Here is a 21,975-nt window from a genome sequence, read left to right as displayed (position 1 = left end):
AAGATTACAATCAATACTGCTCCTAGTAGACTGTGATCAAACGCCTATATTGTCAGTGAATCTTTGTGGCAGCTAGTTCCATACACATTGCTGCAATGTAGGGGAATCAGATCAAAAATGTGATCACAAAAAAATGAATTAACGGTAGATCAGTCTGATGATCTGAAGCGTAAATTCTAAATACAGGGGTTGTCTATTTCCAGCACAAAAGGACACCGTCTGACAATAATTTGAATGAAAAGTATTATTTATTTGCAGTAACAATAAATAAAATAATACGACAACAGTAAATTCCCTAAGCTTAAGCTTGCAAGCTAAAGCAATAAGTATGTGAGTTCAAGAAATGTATATTGTATAAAATGGTTCGATTTTTATGAAATAAATAATGGCTATGCACATTATTATTGACGTTACCTGTGCAGGGCTCTCAAGTTTTGAAGTGAGTTCAGAGTGAGATTTTGACGGTGGCAGTGAGGGTTGGGGTGGGGAAGGGGGTCTGATCTGATAAATGACACATGAATTGATACAAATAAAAACATTTATTCAATTCAGCGTTTCTTAGTGCAAGTGTGCGTGCATGCGTGCGTGCATATGCTGTTTCTGTAACCCCCGCCCTTCCCCATCCTGCTCAGTGCGTAAAAAAACAAAGCAGCTCCAGCTCCGATCGTTCACTTCAAAGAGCGACTCTATGAGCTGTTTGGTTCACGACCGACACATCACCAATTCCTCTACCTGTTCCACTGTTTTAAAAAATAGTAGCGCAACTTGGTGAGCTTTATCCTGGTAATTTCTCTGTGTGAGAAATACAAGATATGGCATGTGAGCATGTGAACGGGTTGAAATGCATGTGTCTCACACCCAATGGGTGAGACTTGAGAGCTTTGCCAATGAAGTCTCCCCAGGGCTGGCGACGTTGCCCTGCATGTTTGCGTCCGGGGCATGCGCAGTTGGAGGAATCGCCGATCAATTACTTTCCCCTGCCACTTGACTGTGACCTCAGTGACATCATTTCAGCACTTTTCGACTCGTACCCGTAAACTTGAATTCGTATTCACAGTGAAGACTTCGCAGTCGTAAAAAAACGAGTTGTATTCATAAGACTTTGCACTCACAGCTTTTAGACTCATACTCCAATAAAAACAATCGTAACCCGAACCCAATTTCACAGACTCACGTATGTGACAGCATAATTTTGTGTAAAACAAATTTTATGACATACAAGTTAACTTTATACCAATACGAACATTAAAACATGGACACATCTTTTTGACAGCAATGTTACACCATACAGCCTGACCTCTGACAACATGCCAAAGATTCAACCACAGACCGAAGTGCTGATCATCAAGAGCCTGAAGACCAAGTCTGCTGCTAAGGTGGCAGACATCTTCAATGTATCCAAATGTCAAGTGGAGAGGATAAGAAAAAGATATGAAGAAACTGGTAACGTTCATGACAAGCCCAGGTCAGGCAGACCCCGTAAGACAACTGTTCGAGAGGAGCGTTTGTTGCTTCGACAGTCCAGGGCCAGCCCATTTTCAACTGCAGCAGAGCTACGTGAGAGCTGGTCATCAGAAACCCCTATATCTACAAGAACGGTTTCTCGCATCTCTCTCTCGTATGGACCCGAGATTCACCCAGAAAACAGATTTGGTGGAGGAAAAATCATGGTGTGGGGTTACATCCAGTATGGAGGCGTGCGAGAGATTAGCAGAGTGGATGGCAACGTCAACAGCCTGAAGTATCAAGAAATCCTTGCTGCCCATTACCTTCCAAACCACAAAAGTGTGAAAATTCTTCAACAGAATGGCTCTCCTTTTCATACTTGAGCCTCCACATCAAAATTCCTGAAAGCAAAGAAGGTCAAGATGCTCCAGGATTGGCCAGCCCAGTCAACAGACATGAACATTATTGAGCATGTCTGGGGTAAGATGGAGGAGGAGGCTTAGAAGATGAAACCAAAGAATCTTGATGAACTCTGGGAGTCCTGGAAGACTGCTTTCTTTGCCATTCCAGATGACTTCATCAATAAGTTATTAGTGTAATTGCCGACATGTATGGATGTAGTCCTCCAAGCTCATGGGGGTCATACATGTTACATATTATTTTTCCCAAGGCACCATGGCTTTATGTTCTGATGTTATTGTAGCATGTTTGTGTATTCAAAATGAAGTGTAATTTCTATCGTGTATTATTTTTTGTATGTGATAAGACTTTTGTCCAAGCAAAATCTGACTTTCTCTTCCAACTAAATGATAAAACTCAATGAATGATACAATACTTTATTTTGGTATAATACACATAATCTAATATGAGAGGCCTTTGCCTTTCATATAAGCTATTTCTGATTCCAACTGATCAACTACAAGTCAAGTTATTATTTGTTGTTCCTACAACTTGGATAAGCAACAAGACTTTTGTCAGGGACTGTATATTAAATAGTGAAATCTCAGATGCTCTGGCAGGCCATGGATGTATCATTGGCTATTACACTAATCGATAATGCCTTTGTTTTTAGAGAGTTGTGAAGCTGAACTGTTTTTGCTGCCACGGGTTCTGTAATTGGAAATCATTGTGTTTTTTTAACACGAACAATATTGTGCGACCTACAGTAGGGAGTTTGTGTCCATATAGTATCGGGGGCAGTCTTGATTAAACTTTGAATTTGCATGGGTTCTCTTCAGTCATAAACAAGAACTGTTGTCCCCCCTGTTTTAGTTGTTCTGAAATGTTGTATGTTGTAAAATGTTGTTTACTGTTTTTGTTGTGTTTTCAATTTTGTTATTGTGCTTTGTCTAGGGTTGCAGAATTCCTGGAATATATAGGAAAATTTCACAGAAATTAGCTAATTGTAACAGCTCAGGCTTGATTTACCATGTCATATGCAGATAGAAGCAAGCCTTTGACCCTGTCACAAGCAGACAATAAAACCCTTCGAATGGAATTTTAAAAATCTATTTAATTGAGCTGAATTTCAAATGAGTTCACTCATTTAACGTTGTATTGAGCTTAAATTGAACATTACTTTGCCAGATATTTACAGTGTGACATTTATAGGTTCTCTGATAATTTCAGCCGAATGTGTGCGCTGTTTTTTGGGAGGGATGGTGTTCCACTTCGGCTTACAATGTGACCGTCAGGTGTTGACTTTTCAGGTGGCAAAACACTAATGTTGTACTGGGGCTTTTAAGACGGTGTTACAACATTTACATTTAGCATTGTCTTTTTTCACAGTGTAATGCTCTCAAGCTGGACTGCTTTTGCACCACTTGTGTTTTCTTGGAATATGCTTTGGGTTGTTGGTTTGTTGAAATATAAACCTTTGACCAAGCCTGAGATCCTGAGCACTCTGGAAAAGGTTCTGGAAAAGATGAGTGATTGTTATTGATTTTTTTCTGCATCCATCTTTCCCACTATCATGACTAAGTCTCCAAGTCTATGTCACAGAAAAACATTTCCACAACATGGTGCTGCCACCACTAGGTTGAACTGAGGTGATTGTCAGTGCCTGGTTTCCTTCACACATACTGTTGTTAATTGTGGCTAATTAGTTCAGTCTTAGTTTCATCAGACCAGAGGTTGTCATGCTTGACATGGTCTGAAAGTTAAGTGCCTTTTGGCAAACTCCCAGCAGGCAGAAAGGAGGAACCATATGGTCACTCTAAGAGATAGCCCTGATTGGTGGAGTGATACACAGAGGGCAGCAATATGCCACTGTCGCATCTCATCTGCCCAATCCAACATGACATTTGTGGGATTGGGAAATATCGGCACACTGAGACTTACTACTTTCTCAAGAGAACAGCTATCCAGGGCCTGACATTCATTGACTGTGTTGACTTCAGGATGTCTCTTTTACCTGCAAATCTGTAAGCAACACCATGTTTGTCATCAGAAACACTCTACGCCTCAGTGTCAGGTTATACATCCCTTTAGTGTCAGGTAGAGGATGTGCCAGTGGACAGTGTGTTAGATCTTGGCCCAAGCTTGCTGCAGGCCTATTGGCTCAGTGACGCTGATGATATTTACGCCTTCGGTCGCAAGATTTGTTACCAAATAGCATTTTTTGATACTCAGTAGTATTGAAGCAATTCAGTCAGTGCCATAAAAGTAGGGTTGGTCGGTATCCAGTTTTTGATACTGCTTAACCTTGGTCAAATATTCACCCACATAGTTCAGCTTATGAACCAGAACTTGGACGTTTAAACCAAATAGTTGTGAATGGAAATTCTTATGTTACAAAAAGTCCCTGAATAAAAATGAAAAATGAGTAAGGCAAGGAGCAAATGTAGATACTTATTTCTAATATTAAATAAAATAAATTCTGTCACTCTGTGGTGCAGTGGAATGGATCAGTCTGTGTTTGATTTATGTCAGTGTGTTTTTGCCAATGCTGAAAAAGGAAAACAAAGAAAACCCTTGTTTCAGATCATGGGTCATGCTAACAGGCACATTAGCATCATTGTCAGTACTTAATTTATGCATACAGTTGTGTTCAAAATAATAGCAGTCCCACATCACTAGAAAGATAAATCACTGTTTCTGTTGGAATTTCAACTTCTACACTGCAAGTAAGTTTCTAGAACGTTTAGTAAAGGTATAGAAAACCAATAGACCCAACAGGCATGACGTGCATGCTGCTGATTCTGTGAAACTGAATCATTAACTGAAAGGGGCATGTTCAAAAAAATAGCAGTGCTGAGTTGACTTACTGAGGTCATTGATTCTGTGAAAAAAATAGGTGTTAAACAGGTGGCCCTTATTTAAGGATCAAGGCAACTGACGCTGCATATGCTGGCTGTGCATTTGTCCTTGAAAAACAGAGTAAAATGGGTCGTTCAAGACACTGTTCGGAAGAAGAGTGTTCTTTGATTAAGAAATTAATAAAAGAGGGGGAAGAAGTGCAGAAAATGATAGGCTGTTCAGCTAAAATGATATCAAACGCTTTAAAATGGCAGCCAAAACCAGAAAGGTGAAGAAGAAAAAGAAAAACGACTATTCGAATGGATTGGAGAATAACCAAACAGGCAAAGGCTCAGCCAATGATCAGCTCCAGGAGGATCAAAGATCTAAGGTTGCCTGTGAGTACTGTAACAATCAGACGACATCTATGTGAAGCCAAGTTACCAGCAAGAAGCCCCTGCAAAGTCCCGTCGTTAATAAAAAGACATGTGCTGAAGTGGTTACAATTTGCCAAAGAACACATTGACTGGCCTAAAAAAGAAATGGCGTAATATTTTGTGGACTGATGAGAGTAAGATTGTTCTTTTTGGGTCTAAGGGCCACAGACAGTCGTCCTGCAAACACTGAATTCAAGCCACAGTACACAGTGAAGACAGTGAAGCATGGTGGTGCAAGCATCATGATATGGGGATGTTTCTCATACTATGGTGTTGGTCCCATTTATCGCATACTAAGGATCACGGATCAGTTTGAGTACATCAGAATACTGGAAGAAGTCATGTTGCCATATACTGAAGAGGAAATGCCTTTGAAATGGGTGTTTCAACAAGACAATGACCCCAAACAGACCAGCAAGTGAGCAAAATCATGGTTCCAGACAAACAGCATTCAAGTAATGGAGTGGCCAGCACAATCCCCGGACCTTAATCCCATAGAAAACTTGTGGGCTGACATAAAAAATGCTGTTAATGAGGCAAAACCAAGAAATGCAGAGGAATTGTGGAATGTAATACAATTGTCCTGGACTGCAATACCTGTTGACCGGCGCCAGTAGTTGGTCGACTCCATGCACCACAGATGTGAAGCAGTTATCAGGAACTGTGGTTATGCAACTAAAAATTAATTTATGATTCTCAGGAAAGTTGAATCTTCAAGCATTTCTTAGTTTATATAGTATATTTTTGAGTTTGTAAAGACAGATGTCAACACTGCTATTTTTTAACATTATATTTCTTGACTTTCTGTAAAATATTATCAAATTCAATTACTTTTTCCAGTTTTCTTGCTTTGAAATAGAATGTGCAGTGTCCCCAATGCATTTGTGTTCATTAAAATACAATTTATTTGAAGAATTTTGTCGTTTGCACACCTTTTTAAACACACTGCTATTATTTTGAACACAACTGTATATAGGCATGTATGTGCGTGGCAATAGTATTCAGTGCAGTCTCTCGAAGTCTGCCCTGGTTTTCCCCACAGTTCAGTTCAATCCAGTGTTTTCCTTATCAACGAAAAGTAAACTCAAAACTCCGCTCTAGGTTTTGCCACAGATCTTCCCAACAAAACAAAACAGGAAATCAAAATGTTGTATACCAGGATAGTGTCTCTTAGCGCAGTGCAACGAGTGAATAAGGCAAATATGTACAGTACTCACAATACTCAGGACCTGTCAATCTGTCTTTTTCAAAGCTGCCGGGAGAAGAACAAATATCTCTGGAGCAAGGGGATTGGATTATTATGCGGCTGCATAAGTTGCCATGTGGTTCCCTTTTAACGTGCAACTGATGGACTGAAAAAAGAATAGAAGCCCGTGAATAGCCAAAGAAAGCCAGTATGCTAATTTACTGTTGAATCGCCACATCCCCAACTAGGACCAAGAATTTCCTCTCAAACAACCAAAAATTCAAATACAAAGTTTATGGATTTAAGGCCCCCAATACTGTTATTTGAAACATGTTGTGGCTTCTTCATGATTTCAACTTGCATATTCTGCAAAAAAAGGAAATGACTAATTTAAAAAAAAAAAAAAACAACTATTTTTCTTTGTTTACACAACTTGCGCCGGGCTGATTTTCTCGTGGTGGGTAACATATGACTTGCATATCTCCAGCTTCTTTTGTCACAGCCATAATCACTTCTTTGCTGTCTTTTACTTTGTTGCACCTACAGAAAGTCATGAGTTAGCATTACCAGAATGCTAGCAATATTAGTAATTTCAAGGGAAAGTTTGACAGTGATCCAGAAACTAAACGTGCACAGTGCTATGCTATAGCTGTCCCTAATGATGAAAATAACTAGGGAGAGTAGGTGCAGGGCTTATTGTTTAGCACACCTGTTGGTGTTGCCAGCTCTCGCCTTATCAACATCTCTTAACGGGCAGCAAGTTTGCTGTCAACATTATTGCGGGCAACTTTATTTTTTGATATTTTTTATTGTCATCATATCACAACATTCATTACCCTTTTTAAGAGACCTATGTAAAGATGACAACCCTTTTTATACATACAGTCGTCCTCAAAATTATTCATACCCTTGCTAATTCTTGTGATTTTTTTAATGTAGTGATGAAATGAATGCAATTTTTCAAGTTTGTGTACCAGTTATAAGTGACCAACAATTGAAAGAATGACAATACAAAATTCAAACAAATCTTTATTTCAGAGGTATTTTATTGATGGATTCCCAAAAAATGCCATTTTCAAATTTATTCATACCCTCGTCCTTTGTCTTTCTTTAATAGTCAATCGCATAGCCTTTGTTCTTTATGACTGCTTCTAGACGATTCTTGTACGTGTCCACAAGCTTCCTGCATGTCTCCTGTGGGATGTTGGCCCACTCTTCCTTGGCGAAAGCCTCAAGCTGGGTCAGATTGGTCGGTTTCCTAGCCATCACTCTGGTCTTCAAGTGCCACAAGTTTTCAATGGGGTTCAGGTCAGGACTTTGACTTGGCCATTCTAGGACGTTGACATCATTGTCTTTGAACCATTCCTTCACTACCTTGGCAGTGTGTTTAGGATCATTGTCTTGCTGGAACGTCCAGTTGTGGCCAAGCTGGAGTTTCTCAGCAGATTCCTTCACATTTTCATCAAGGATCCTGATGTAATCTTCCTTTTTCATGGTTCCGTGGACCTTGACGAGATTCCCTGTGCCACTGGAGGAGAAACATCCCCATAGCATTATGTTCCCACCACCATACTTGAAGTGGGCACAGTGTTCTTCGGTCTGTAGGCTTCTCCTTTCTTTCTCCAGACATACTGAGTATCCATATGGCCAAATAACTCCAACTTTGTCTCGTCAGACCACAGGATGGTTGACCAAAAGCTGGGATCTTGCTTCAGATGACGTCTAGAAAAGGCCAGGCGAGCTTCCAGATGTTTCTTCCTGAGCAAAGGCGTCTTCCGAGGTGTACATCCATGGAGACCTCCTCTGTGCAAAACTCGCTCGATAGTGGACCGTGACACCTGTGTCCCTGCCTGGTCAAGCATTTCAATTAGGGCCTTGGTTGTGGTCTGTGGGTTGTTGTTGACCTCTCGGCAGATTTTCCTGGCAAGTTTAGAGGACACCTTAAGCTTTCTGCCATGCCCACTGAGGTTTTTAACAGTGTTGAACCTCTTGTGCTTGTTGATGATACTCTGGACGGTTGACACAGGGACATCATACTGCTTGGAAATGGCCTTATAACCCTTTCCTTCACTGTAGGCACATACAAGACGGTGACGTAGGTCCTCGCTGAGCTCCTTCTTCTTGACCATGATGACCAGAAATTGGGAATGACCTGAGCACTTTTCCCCTATTTATACTCTTCTGGAAGGATGGGGTTTTTTTTGTTTTTAAATCAGTGTTTAACATTTGGTCAACAATGTTAAAGGGTTTTATTCCATTGTGACACCTTAAAGTAACTACTGGACAAAGACAACCACATTTGGTACATTTTTGTTGAAATATTGTCAGGGGTATGAATAATTTTGAACATGGCATTTTTTGGGAATCCATCAATAAAATACCCCTGAAATTAATATTTTCATAAATTTTATATTGTTGTCATTCGTTCAATTGTTGTTCACATATAACTGATACACAAACTTAAAAAAATGTAATATTTCGTCACTAAATTAAAAAATCACAAGAATTAGCAAGGGTATGAATAATTTTGAGGACGACTGTATATGACGTGTGTATCACCCTGTGATAGTGACATTTGATGTATTCAAAAAAAATAACAATATTTAGCATCCAAGTTTAGAGTTCTACCATATTTAAGATTCTCCATATAACATTGACAACAGAAACATCTCGGATCTATGAAAATCTGACTACTATATTTCCTCAAATTTTCACACCTTCTGACCATTATGACAAGGCAAACATAGAGTATATGCAAACAAACAAACATAAATAAAGAAATAATTATATACAGACATGAAGAAGGAAGAAAAAAAAAGAAAAATACCTCTAAGACCTCTCTCAAGGTAAAGTTTATACAGTGCTCCCCTAATTGTCAGCCCCAACATAAAAAATCACAATTCAGTAGTTTCAATTCATTATGCCTCGACCATGTGATAATACAGTGACCACTTAGACCATCTTTTTTCAAATAGTTTCAAGTTTCCCCTTATTTTATAAGTTAATTCCTCCATTTGATATATTTGTTGCACCGTTTCCCTCCATTTAACTATCAGGGGACATGTTTTTTGGAGCCAGTTTCTTGTTATCTGTTTCAGTGCTGTTATACGCAGTATCCTTAACAAATATTTATCATTTTCATTTTGTATTTTATCCACAGTTTTGCCTAAGAGCACGAAGTCTATATTCAAATGAATAACACAGTTAAAGACAGTATTAATTTCCTTCTGTATATTATTCCAAAACAATTGTAATGATGGGCAAAACCAAAAGATATGACTAAAGTTGGTGTGTGGCTCACCACACTCCCTCCAGCAATTAGATAATATTTTATTATTGTATTTAGCTTGATATGATATGATATTTTCTAAAATATCATAAATAACTGAAACTTGGTGTGGGATTCCAACATTATTATAGTTCTTTACCAAGAATTGCACGAGTGGATGAAGATCTCCACTGGTCTTCCTTCCTACTTTGCTGTTTTGTATATAGCTTCTCATTTGGAGGTATCGGGGGAAATGGGAGTGTGGTAAATCATAGTGTTGTCTTAACAATTCAAATGACATTATTCCGTTTTCATCCAGACACTGTCCAAAAATAGTCAGTCCCTTTTGTGCCCATATATTAAAGGCTGTGTCATGTTTAATAGGAAAAAATTCTAGATCTTCTTTTATCTCTCTCAGCACCATTAAATCATTTTTTATTTCACAGTTACTCTTAATTCGACCCCAAATCTGAAAAGTATTCTTAATGATTGTACCGTCAATTGCTTGTATCCTTTGTTTGTGTCTCTGTACAAAAGGGAATTGTTTTTATTGAGACACCACATATGTATTTCTCTATTGACCTCCACCTTGCTTCAGAATTATCATTTAACCAAGTACGTGTTGATTGTAACTGAGATGCATAGTAATAATGCCTTAGATTGGGGAGAGCAAGTCCCCCCTTCTCTTTAGCCATTTTCAGAGTCTTCATTTTAACTCTTGGTTTTTTATCATCCCACACAAATTTGCTTAACATTTTGTCCCAGTTTTTAAAAACACTTGTACTTATATACAGGGGTAGTGTCTGAAACAAAAACAAAAAGCGAGGAAGTATATTCATTCTAATTGTGTCTATTCTTCTACCCATTGATAAAAGGAGAGTTCTCCACCGATTCAAATCCTGCCTGATTTGTTCTTCCAGGCAGTTGAAATTCAATTGGCATAACAGCTTCATGTTCTTTGGTATCACAGTTCCCAAGTATTTAACTCTATCCATATCCTATTTCCATAAATATCTGTTTTTCAATTCTTTACAAACAGGTGGACCTAATACCATTGCTTCACACTTCTGCATATTTAACCTATAACCTGAGGCTGCACTATAGTTGTTAATGACTTGCATAAGTGATGGTAGTGATTTTCTTAAATTTGTGATATATAAAACCACATCATCTGTGTATAAAGCCAGCTTGTGACAGTCCTCTGCTATTTTCACACCTTCTATTTCATTAGTCACTCTGATATATGCTGCCATGGGTTCCATACAGATAGCAAAAATTAAAGGGGATTGTGGGTCTCCTTGTCTCATTCCCTGTTTTAGCTCAAAGGAGTTTGACAGGGTCCCATTGGCTCTAACCTGTGCTCTTGATGTTTTATACATTGCTTGGAGCCATTTGATTAAAAATGTTGTGGAAACCAAACTTAATACAGACTTCAAATATAAAAGGCCATGACACCCTGTCAAATGCTTTTTCCGCATCCAATGTAAGAATCATTGTTTGAATATTCATTTTCTCTGAGTAATCTATTATATTCAAGGTTCACCTTACATTGTCAGATAAATGTCTATTTGGAATAAAGCCTGTTTGATCTGGATCTATAATATGTGGGACGATCTTGGTCAGTCTATCTGCTAGGATGGCACTAATCAACTTCTGATCCACATTCAATAAAGTTATTGGTCTATAAGACCCACAGTCAGTAGGATCTTTACCTTCTTTATGTATAACTGTAATTATGGAGTTGCACCAAGTATTTGCCCACTGACCCTGATCTAATGCCCAATTAAATGTTCTTTCTAGGATTGGCAGTAGTTCTTTATCAAATTCCTTATAAAATTCGGCTGTATAGCCATCACTTCCTGGGCATTTGCCCTTTTTCAATTTATTTATTGCTGCCCTGATCTCTTCTGACTTAATGGGTGAAGTCAGGGTTACATTTTGTTTGTCCGTTATTTGTGGTAGTTTTATTCCAGATAGATATTTTTTAATTTTCTCTTGGGATTGGAGGCTGTTATCAGGGCTGTACAATTGTTCATTATATTTTGCAAATTCTTCTGCTATTTCTTGTTTACCTTTTACACTTATAGTCCTGGTTTGATCTTTAATAGAAACTATGTTTCATTTTATCTGCTGTTTTTTTCAATTTATAAGCCAAGTGTTTCATTGCTTTTGCTCTGCTATCAAAATACTGTTGCTTAGTAAATATCAATGATTTCTACATCTTTTCAGTGAGTAATCGATCAAGTTTCTTCCTTAATTCGTTTAAAGACTGCAGACTAGCTGAGTTTCCTTTTGTCTTGTGTTCTAATTCCATTTTACTTATTAACTGTTCTAATTCCCTAACTCCTTTTTCCCTCTCTCTCTTCTTATGTGAGGCGAAGGATATAATTTCCCCTCTCAGTACTGCCTTTGCTCCCTCCCATAGTGTAACTGGTTCTACTTCTTCTATATCGTTGGTTTCTAGATAGTTTTTAATAGTTGATCTTATTTTAATCTTGAAGTCTTCCATTTGCAACAGGGAGTTATTTAGTCTCCAAAGAGTAGGCCAACAAGTCAAGTTTTAATTTCATAGTTATTAGAGCATGGTCAGACAGGGTGATTGGGTTTATTTTACATTCTATAATCCTAGATATTTGATTCTTGAACATGAAGAAATAATCTAAACGTGAATATTTACAGTAAAGTTCTTTGAAAAGAAAGTGTAATCTCTTTCTTTTGGGTGGAAGGCTCTCCACACGTCTGTCAGCCCTATTTCCTTGACTGCTCCTCTCATTATTTTTGCAGCTTGGTCTGAGCTATGATGTCTATTACTTTGTGTGTCCATATTTGGGTCCATGATTAAGTTCAGATCACCTGCCATAACTACAATACCTTTACTTTCTGACACTATCATTTCAACTACCTTTTTGATAAGGTCTGGGCCTACTTCAGGAGGATTATAGACATTCATAAATGAGACCATAGCCTCCTCAACCTTTCCAATAACCATTACGTATCTACCTTCCTTATCTGTTATCAACTTTTCCAGCGTAAAGGCTATTTGAGGCATTATTAAGATAGCTACTCCTCTTTTTGAGGACTTATATGATGAATAATATACCTGAGCCTTTGTTAGTTTCTTCAATTTTTCATGTTCTAATTTTACTAGGTGCGTTTCTTGTAGGAAGATTACGTCACCTGTTTCTTTTTTAAGTTGGTGTAGTAGCTTTTTATGCTTAATTGGGTTATTAATACCATTCACATTTTACGAGACTATCTTTATTGCTTTCATTTATTGAAAGGGGTTATTATATAAAGTACAGTACCATTTAATGTATAATCCATATTGTTTAAATGATCTTTGGTCACACTGTTTTTCCAGTATTTACCATTATGTCTGACAGTTGTATAAGTAAGTGAAAAACTAAAAAAAGACATACAGATAAATCAGTGACTTCCACAGGTGGCAATCACTATAAGACTGCCGGATGAATGATTCCCTAAACGTAAGTAGGAATCAGGGGCTTCTATCCAAACCTGCCCCGATTAAAGGAAAACAACAATTTCTCAAAAACAAACTGCATTGTATGTCACTGTGAGTTCCCACCCCCTACCCCGCCCCTTACCTACTTGAGGCGTTCTTTACCAAATTATTCCTTTGTTTTAATTAAAACATGTTAAAGGATATGAAAATGTTAATTACCTTTGGACTTTAACTTTTGACCTATTCTCTCTTTGTATATTTTCAATTATATGCACCTCCTTTAGAAATTGTTTTAAAGAAAAAAAAAACGAACAAAAAAAACAAAACAAACAAATAAAGAAAACAAAAAACAAAAAAAAAACTTATTTTAAACCATTTGAAGTGAGCTAACAGTTTGGTTTGCTCAGACTCTCCACCCTTATTTAGGGCAATTTCATTATTAAAAAAAACAAAAACAAAAACAAAAAAAACAGCCACAACAATGAAGATAAATAAATAAAAAATAATAATAATACAAAAATAAATAAACATAATCTGTATAAGGCCGCTATCCTCTTTTTTTTTTTTTTTACAAAAAAAACATTTTATATTAATGATAATAATATGTGTATGTAAAATGAAGTAACTCAGAATGCGCTCAGCCTCAAAGTCTTTACCTTAATTTGACATGTCCATTTTTTATCATATTCATAAGTAGGCTAATTTAAATCATTTTGTAACCCCTTGTTGACTTATACTAACAAACCATATTTTGCTCACTATCCTTATTCAGGGGCATTTTCATTTTAATTTAAAGAAACAAAAACAGAGAATCTTAATCCCTTTTTACAACATTTTGCGAGTGTCTCTTGTCTTCCCTCAGGTAAATGCCATGCCTGAGGTGGAGAAAAAAAAGAAGAGGAAAGAAGAAAAAAAAAAAAAAAACAAGGGGGGGGGGTGTATGTGCTCAGTCTCAAAAGTTTTCGCCTTATTTTCCAAGTCCAGTCCTTTGTCATGTCATCCTTTATCAAACCAAATCTCTGCATGTGAGGTAGCCCATGTGTATGTATGTGTGCGTGTGTGTATGATTATGTGCGTGTGTGTGCAAGCAGCTATGCGCTCCTGGGGTGTCACTGTACCTTTGGGGCTAAGCTCTGGGCTAACCCCTCAGCTCCTTCAGTAAGTCTGCTGCTGTCATATGTTATCTTCTCTCTCGCCTCTGCTGTTCGAACGGTACTGATGGGTGTCCGGCCCGGGTGCTAGATGTTGGGTCCTCAATCTCGGACAGACGTTGAGCCCTGCTGATGATGTTTTGGGTGCGGAGCGCTGCGTCGGCCTCCCTAGCTGAGTTGAACACCTGAGGACCTCCTTCGCCGAAAACTTTTAACTTTGCTGGGTAAATGAAGTGTGATCGCAGCCCTTTCTCGCGGAGCTCTCTTCTTAGCGCAGCATATTGGCTCCTCTCTTTTTGTATTTTAGATGAATAGTCTTGGTCGAAGTTAATCCGACTACCCTCGTGCGTAATTATCTTCTTGGCCCATGCAGCACGGAGGACTTTTTGGCGAACATCCCATGTTAAGAATTTAACGATGATTGATCATGGTGCTGTTTCACTTTGTGTGGATTTTCTCTGATATGATCAATGTGCTGCAACAATGTTTAGTTGCGCTGCTGGGATCTCCAACTTCTCTGATAGGAGCACCTTCAGGAAATTCACCATATCAGTCCCCTCCACCTCCTCCTTCACCTGGCGGATCCTTATATTATTCTGTCTCAATTTGTTCTCCAAATACTCCAGTTTTTCAGCCATATGCTTTTCTTGCTGCAGTAAATATGTCAGCGCTTTAGTATTAGTCGTCTCCCTCTCTTCCAGGTTATTTATTCTTTGTTCGGCAGCGGTGATGTCCTCTCGTGTGCTGTTCAATGCAGCTTGTATCTCTCTTACTTCGGTTTTTAATTTTAATATGTCGTCTTTTGTCTCAGCAGAACGTTGAAATTCTGATCTGAAGTCCTTAATTTGCGCAGCAATGTCTTTTTTTATGCTCAGTAACAGGCTTTCAAGACTTTTTTTGGCGTCCTCCTCCATGTTTGCCTTTGTTTTTGTTGTGTGCTTGTCGCGTCCGTCCTTTTTCTTTTGGATTTTCGCCTCCTGAGTGACTGTCCCCGAGCGCATGCCACCTTCATTAAAGCTGTTTCCTAACAATTTCACCTCTTTACATTTTCAAAAAAGATTTTAAAGTCACGTAATTAGGGGGGTAGCCAGGAGCACAGTTCACAGTGACATCTTCCGCATGTGCTCAAACCCTCAACTTAATGGCAGAAGACGCCTTGTCTGACTCTTGATGGCAAAGGCTTATTAGAAAGTGTTTCGACATGACCCATTTCTTCCTTGACCCAAACACACTCATTAACATTTACGTACTTTCTGGAATTGTAATTTTTGGTTTAAAAAGACAGCATGAAACTAAAGCATGAAGTGAAACCTAGAAAAACCTTGACCGTACACAAATGTGTTCGAAAGTGTGTGCATGGTTTTTCATGTCTAGTTATGTCAAGCTGAAGGATGAGCTGGCAATAATGTGTATAATGGTTGTAGAGAACTTGACAGCCCTCAGTAGTGTGAATCCACATTTAAAAGTTCAGTTCAGTACCCTCTGACAAACTGAAAAGTTAGGCCTCAGGCCTGTACAATTAATGGGGGACAAACTGATATACAAACAGGGCTGCACATAACTTCCTTCAGTCAGGTACTTTGGTGAGTACCAGGAGATGATGTATGGCACTTACCCCATAAATGCAGTATCCCTCATTGTCCTCTTTGGTGTCTCCCTCACTGTCTCCACTTTAACTTCCTGCATGGTAGGTGATGAAGATACACCTCCCAGTCCCTTGCTCAGTCTCAGATAAGCTGGGTCCATCCACAGGTCAGCAGCTGGCTCTGGGTCAGATGTGTTTGTGATCATCTTTGACAGTTAATGCATATCAGGGCTGAGATGAGTACGTGACATAGGGTTTGTATTTGTTTTTTATTATGTTGAGATGTTAGAATCCCCTCCCACTTGATCCGCAACCCAAAGGCAGTGTTGGAGACAATTTAACCACTTTGTTGATGTCAGAGCTATATTCTGGATTCCTTGTATTTGCTATTTGGGCTAAGTCATGTGCACAAATAAAATCAATTAAGAGCAGTTTTAGGCAATGCAACAGCATTTATTCAACACAAAACCCATAGTATATGAGTACAATATTTAATAGTTGTATCACGGGGCATGTTTAGCAAGGATATACGACAGCAAGAGATACACATACTGATGCGTATATAGCAGAAGCGGCTTTCCTGTGACAACAAAAAAAGCTGAGCTTGCCACATCTAGGATACTGCTCTGGTTATAATTCTCTTGACTGTCCCTTAGTTTAAGTTAGCCAACAGTGTGTTGGTCTACAGTAGATGCTATTAGCCTCAGAACATAAAAACGACAAATTCAACAAGCTAACCAGCATGTTTGAAGTCAGTATCGATTCATCCTTGAGCTTCAGCTTTGAAGCAAATCCTGCTTTTCATTGGCCCTTAATGCAGTCTAAAGTAAAATGATTAATCCATACATATAGCCTGAGAATTTTGCAGCTGTTATGTGAACATTTCCACTTCCCTCGGTGGTGGGAAAAGATGATGATTTTAGTGTTGGTTCATGCAGCAAACAACAGAGGAATTGGTGTGTGTTGCTTGTAATGTTACCTTCTGTATCTTCATATCACTGAGTCGGCACTATAATGAGGAAAATAGATATTGCTTGGTGTCACTCCAGTTCTGAGTTTGTGTGTAGTCCTCTACCTGCATATTATCAAGCGTGAACATCAGGTTGCTGACTGCAATTCACTTGAAGGCCACCAGTGTCAATTCAATTCAGTTTTATTTGTATAGCGCCAAATCACAACAGAAGTTGTCTCAGGACACTTTCCATATAGAGCTGGTACAGACCAAGCTCTTTTATCTACAAAGAAACCAACAATTCCCCCATGAGCAAGCACTTGGCGACAGTGGCGAGGAAAAACTTCCTTTTAACAGGCAGAAACCTCAGGCAGAACCAGACTCTGAGTGGGGGGCCATCTGCCTCGACCGGTTGGGTGAGAGAGGAAGAGCAAGAGAGGGAGAGTCAGTCAGTCAGTCAGTCAGTCAGTCAGTCAGTCAGACAGACAGACAGACAGACAGACAGACAGACATAAATGCAGTCAGAGAGAGAGAGACACAGACATGCAATCACAGTAATGGTGACAGTGAATGTAATAACAGTAGTGGCAGTTGCAGTGGATGTCAGGCAGGGCCAAGGCAGGAGACGCAGCTGCAATCCACAATCCAGATTCAGCCACTGTCCATGGGAACCTGCAAGACGACAAAGCACAGAGACTCCGGGGAAGGAGCTAAGTTAGTAACACGCCGTGGTAGGACATGAAAGTGTGCGGATGGAGAGGGACAGAAGGACAGAGGAGCTCGGTGTATCTTTGGATGTCCCCCGACAGTCTAATCCTATAGCAGCATAACTAGGGGCTGGTCCAGGACAAGCCTGAGCCAGCCCTAACATTGATCATTGTTAGGGCAACATTAACATTGATGTCATTGATCCGAAGGACTTTCTGAAAATTCCACAACGATCATATTCACCAAATTTCTTTTTAGGATTGTGCACATTAATTAAATTGTTCTATTGGCAAGATTTATGAAATTGTGTACAATGTCACATATGACATGTATAATAACATTAACACACTCCGTGTGTACACATTCTGCCTGTTGTGTCCAGATACAGGTCTCACAAACAGTACTGAGCTACTGCGATTAGAGTCCATGCCATGTGCACACTGCCTTCTGTATGTCTACTGGACAATTAGTCTTGTATTAGAGTTGGGCGGTATCCAAATTTTACCGTCAAATTTTCCCCACATTTTCCCGGGGTATACGGTATTACCGTGACTAATTAAAAATTACTTTGCAGGGCAGCGTGACATGTGCGCAGATCAGATGGTCAATAAGAAGAAGCACCAGTCCTAACTTGTAGCATACCAGAAAGACGGAGAGATACTCAGTTAAAATCCTCTACCAAGCATTGCCACCCAAACGAAACATAATTCATACCCCACGAAATTATGTGCGCATGTAACGAAAACACGAAAATAGCTCATGTCAAAGGTATGGCATCTGCTGATTTCACCACTTCACTCAAATCTCAAAAGCCCAGTATCATCTGAAAACAGAGTCTGATGATCACAAAGATGTCTGCCTCCTCACTGTGCGACGAAAACTCGGCGAGCTAACAGGCAAAGAGTAACAAAAAAAAACTTCGCTAAATCATAAAGTATGTTTTATCTTTGCTGTTTTGTGGTCAAAAGTTATATTCCAGCCCGAAAAAACGCTGCTAATGTCTCCTCCTATGACCCTGTGTTAGTTTGAGATCAATCACGAAGGTCCTGCTTGTTTACATAAAGAGGAGGTGGTATCTAGAGTGGAGGGAGCGCTCTTCATGCAATAACCTATCTCTGGGCTTACTTCCTTCTGGATCGTCATTGGTGTTTCTATGGTGAATGTGGGCGGGTCGCTGAGCTATTGACCAGCGTAACCACGCAGTTAGTTTCCGCTCCGTCCCATGAAGGAGGAGAGCGCTCAGCGCTCACAGAGGACTCTGCTGAGCAGCCTGACGTGTTATTTTACTGTTTTATTTGCATTTCGTCCTTTTATGAGAGCTAAGAACAATAGCAAGCAGAAAAAGGCTGAAAAACTGTTTTCAACAGAGGAGTTTCTCCGTGTGCTTGTACGAGATAACGATACTCTGCTCAGATGCGCCTAAATGAGCGCCTGGACATACCTGTGTTAAAACATCTTTACGACTGCTCGAGTTCATTCTTAACACGTACTTTTGCACAGTCACCTTTTCCTCGAGTAAAAATTCAACCAGATACATTGAATGGAGTGGACTTCATTTTTCTTATGACGATGCTACAATTATGTTAGACCCCCATAGACCTATATGCGCAGCATTTTTTTTAATGACGGTAATGAAACTGATACCGCTGCTATTTTTAGATACCGCGGGATACCTTACCGGATTACCGCCCAATCCTATCTTGTATATGTGTATAAATGTTCCCCAAACAGTATTTTGCGTAATTCATTAGAGATGAGTTTGTTGATTATTGATGGCCACCAAACTCACTGGCATCATCCCAAAAGTTTGAATTTGAACAGGAATTTTATCAAAGCTCAAAGATGTGGGACAGCACACGTTACTGTTCTTCATTCACTTTGCAGATGACATAATGTTAAAAACAAGAACAGTTCTTTCAGAAATCCGACTCTCATCCTTTCATCCACTGTCACTGTTACTGTGACTGCATGTCTCTCTCTCTCTTTCTGACTGTATTTCTGTCTGTCTCTCTCTCTCTCTCTCTGTCTCACTCTCCCTCTCTTGCTCTCCCTCTCTCACCCAACCGGTCGAGGCAGATGGCCGCCCACCCAGAGCCTGGTTCTGCCCGAGGTTTTCTGCCTGTTAAAAGGAAGTTTTTCCTCGCCACTGTCGCCAAGTGCTTGCTCATGGGGGAATTGTTGGTTGTCTGTAGATAAAAGAGCTCGGCCTGTACCAGCTCTATATGGAAAGTGTCCTGAGACAACTTCTGTTGTGATTTGGCGCTATACAAATAGAATTGAATTGAACTTTACATTTTCAGGGATATTTTTTCTTTCTGTGTTTAAGCACGTAGCTTGAGTGAAAGTTCTGCAACTTGACTTTATCTTGAAAAAACTTTAAGGTAATTCAAGAATATATTGAAAGATGCTTTATACTATTGGATAGTGGACTATTACCCCCTGAAAGTATGTTCAGATCACCTGAGACTGCTATGGAGGGTGACTGTTGCTGGTATGAGAAACAAATTTCAGACTGGGAAACTGAACAAACTTTTGAGTATTTCCTGTGTCATGATTTTCTCATGCACCTCCAAAGGAGACTGTGGCTGTTCTTTAATGTACCGCTCTGCCCTTCCTGTTTCCTCTTAAACAGTGCTCACCTTCTGTTTTCAGACACAAAGCTGCTGTTGTGGCTGTTTGGCCAGTGTTTCTGTATCTCTGACACCACTGTCTGTGGGCTTCTGAACACTGTGGTAATTATGCTGTGTTTCTGTGCCTGTAGGTTTCTGAGTGGTCCCTACCCAGAGCAGAACTGTGGAAGCGTTGGTGACCAGGACCAACAAGTCTCTCTTCCTGGACAAGCGACAAACAGAAAGTCTGTGTCTCTCCTTCCATAATAACTATCTATGTAATGGATTTGTATAGATTTACACACTGTGCTGTGTTATCTATATATTCATATGTGTATATAATAAAACTCTGCACTCCGAAAGAAAAGAATGAAAAAGCAGGGTTTTTTTTTTTTTTTTTGGATGTGGAGGCTGTAGCCCCCTGCCCCCACCCCAGATACACATACATCCCTCCCCCACCCATCCCTTTTTCTGTCCTACTTTCAGTGTTGACTTTTTGTAAGGTTTCTTTGGAAACTAAAGTTAAGATAGTCAGCTGACCCTCTGTTTTTCTCTCCCAGCGGAAACTCAAAGCATCTCTTCCCTTCTTCACTCCATTATTTCACTCCCCCTTTTACCAAGCAAATGTTAAAATATGTAAACCTGAAAACTGTTCTCCCTCTTTGTTTCTGAAATAATTGAATAATGCAACCCTGGATGTTATTTACTAAAAAATCAAAAATGTTGGATCTTTTCTTTTTGTTTTCCTATGGTAATTAGGAGTCTGCCTTTTGACAATATACACAGCTCATGGCAACAGTCAATGGTAGAATGATACTCTGGCTCTCTCCCTCTCTCTTTAGAGCTCTGAATTATTATTAAATCTGTTGTAAAACCTATGGTCTTCTCCAAAAATACCAATAAAAACATGACATAACTCAGACCTCCAAGCACAAGTCATTATCAACCACATGCACAATGAAAACTGTCTGATGAAAATGGGAATCACCAGTCATGTATAATTTATGTCTGAACATGCCCAGGGGCCTCAGACCATTTCTTTTTAATATCAGCCCATTTTTCTTTCTGCCCTTCCTCATTCACTGCTGTGGCAACACACTCCCAAATTGTTTGTTTGCTTTGTTGTCGTCAGAACCTTCTTCTTCTTCTTCTTCTTCTTCTTCTTCTTTTTCTTTGCTTAACATCTTTTATGAATCAAACATAAGCACACTGTCAAAAATTATCTTAAGACTGTGTTTGTATGTATGCATCTATAATTTTCTATAAATGAAGCCCCAGCTGAAAGATTTTTTCAGGTTATACAAGTGGCATTGTTAATAATAAATCTCCACACCATGAACATCTTTATGAAACCCGTAAGTACATGTCAGTTTTTCAATTATCTTTGTCCTCTTCCGGTATTAAGGATGTGCTGTGTATTGTCCCACCATCATACTGACAGACTGAGAGTTGCTGCACATGCAGTACTAAACTGCACTTAGAGTACATGAACCCACAAATTAGACTTTAATTCTATTTTACAGATATTTTAAACTTTTCCTGTCAAATGTGTTGTACAAGAGTAGGTAGTTATTCTTCCTGAAGAACAATAAACATCAAAATTCAAAATAATCATAGTTCTGTGCAGCTTTGAGCCTTTTCTGGAGCACATACTGCATATTAATACCTCTGAACTTGCAGGCCACTGAAGCTCAACCCATTTCTGTATCCCAGTTTACAAGACTTCATCTAAGAATACAAGCATTTATATGTGGTCAGTGCTGAGTCATATATGGGTGAGTTTTGGGAGGCAAAGCGAAAGAGTCAGTAGCCACAGTAAGGTAGTTGGATGAAGGGATGCAAGTAATAGTTTGGGTGAATTGAAATGTGTCAGCAGTGCTGTGGCTCAGGCTCTGACAAGTGTGCTTCACAGTATTCAGTGCAGATATATGGT

The 21,975-nt window shown here is 39.3% G+C and overlaps 1 protein-coding gene across 4 annotated transcripts in view; it reads left to right on the top strand.

The window, feature by feature from the left end:
- csnk1a1 (casein kinase 1, alpha 1) overlaps window positions 1-20,964 on the top strand; it is a 60,268-nt gene extending 39,304 nt beyond the window's left edge. For all 4 annotated transcript variants that reach the window (XM_070962735.1, XM_070962737.1, XM_070962736.1 and 1 more), the window contains one exon: window positions 20,195-20,964. In XM_070962735.1, coding sequence (XP_070818836.1) covers window positions 20,195-20,202 — 8 coding nt within the window. In that variant the 3' untranslated portion in view covers window positions 20,203-20,964. The remainder of the gene's footprint in view (window positions 1-20,194) is intronic.
- Window positions 20,965-21,975: the final 1,011 nt, after the last annotated feature.

The sequence above is a fragment of the Chaetodon trifascialis genome, chromosome 5 (genome assembly GCF_039877785.1).
Source record: "Chaetodon trifascialis isolate fChaTrf1 chromosome 5, fChaTrf1.hap1, whole genome shotgun sequence".
NCBI lineage: Eukaryota > Metazoa > Chordata > Actinopteri > Chaetodontiformes > Chaetodontidae > Chaetodon > Chaetodon trifascialis.
This window is presented reverse-complemented; position numbering and strand designations above follow the sequence as displayed.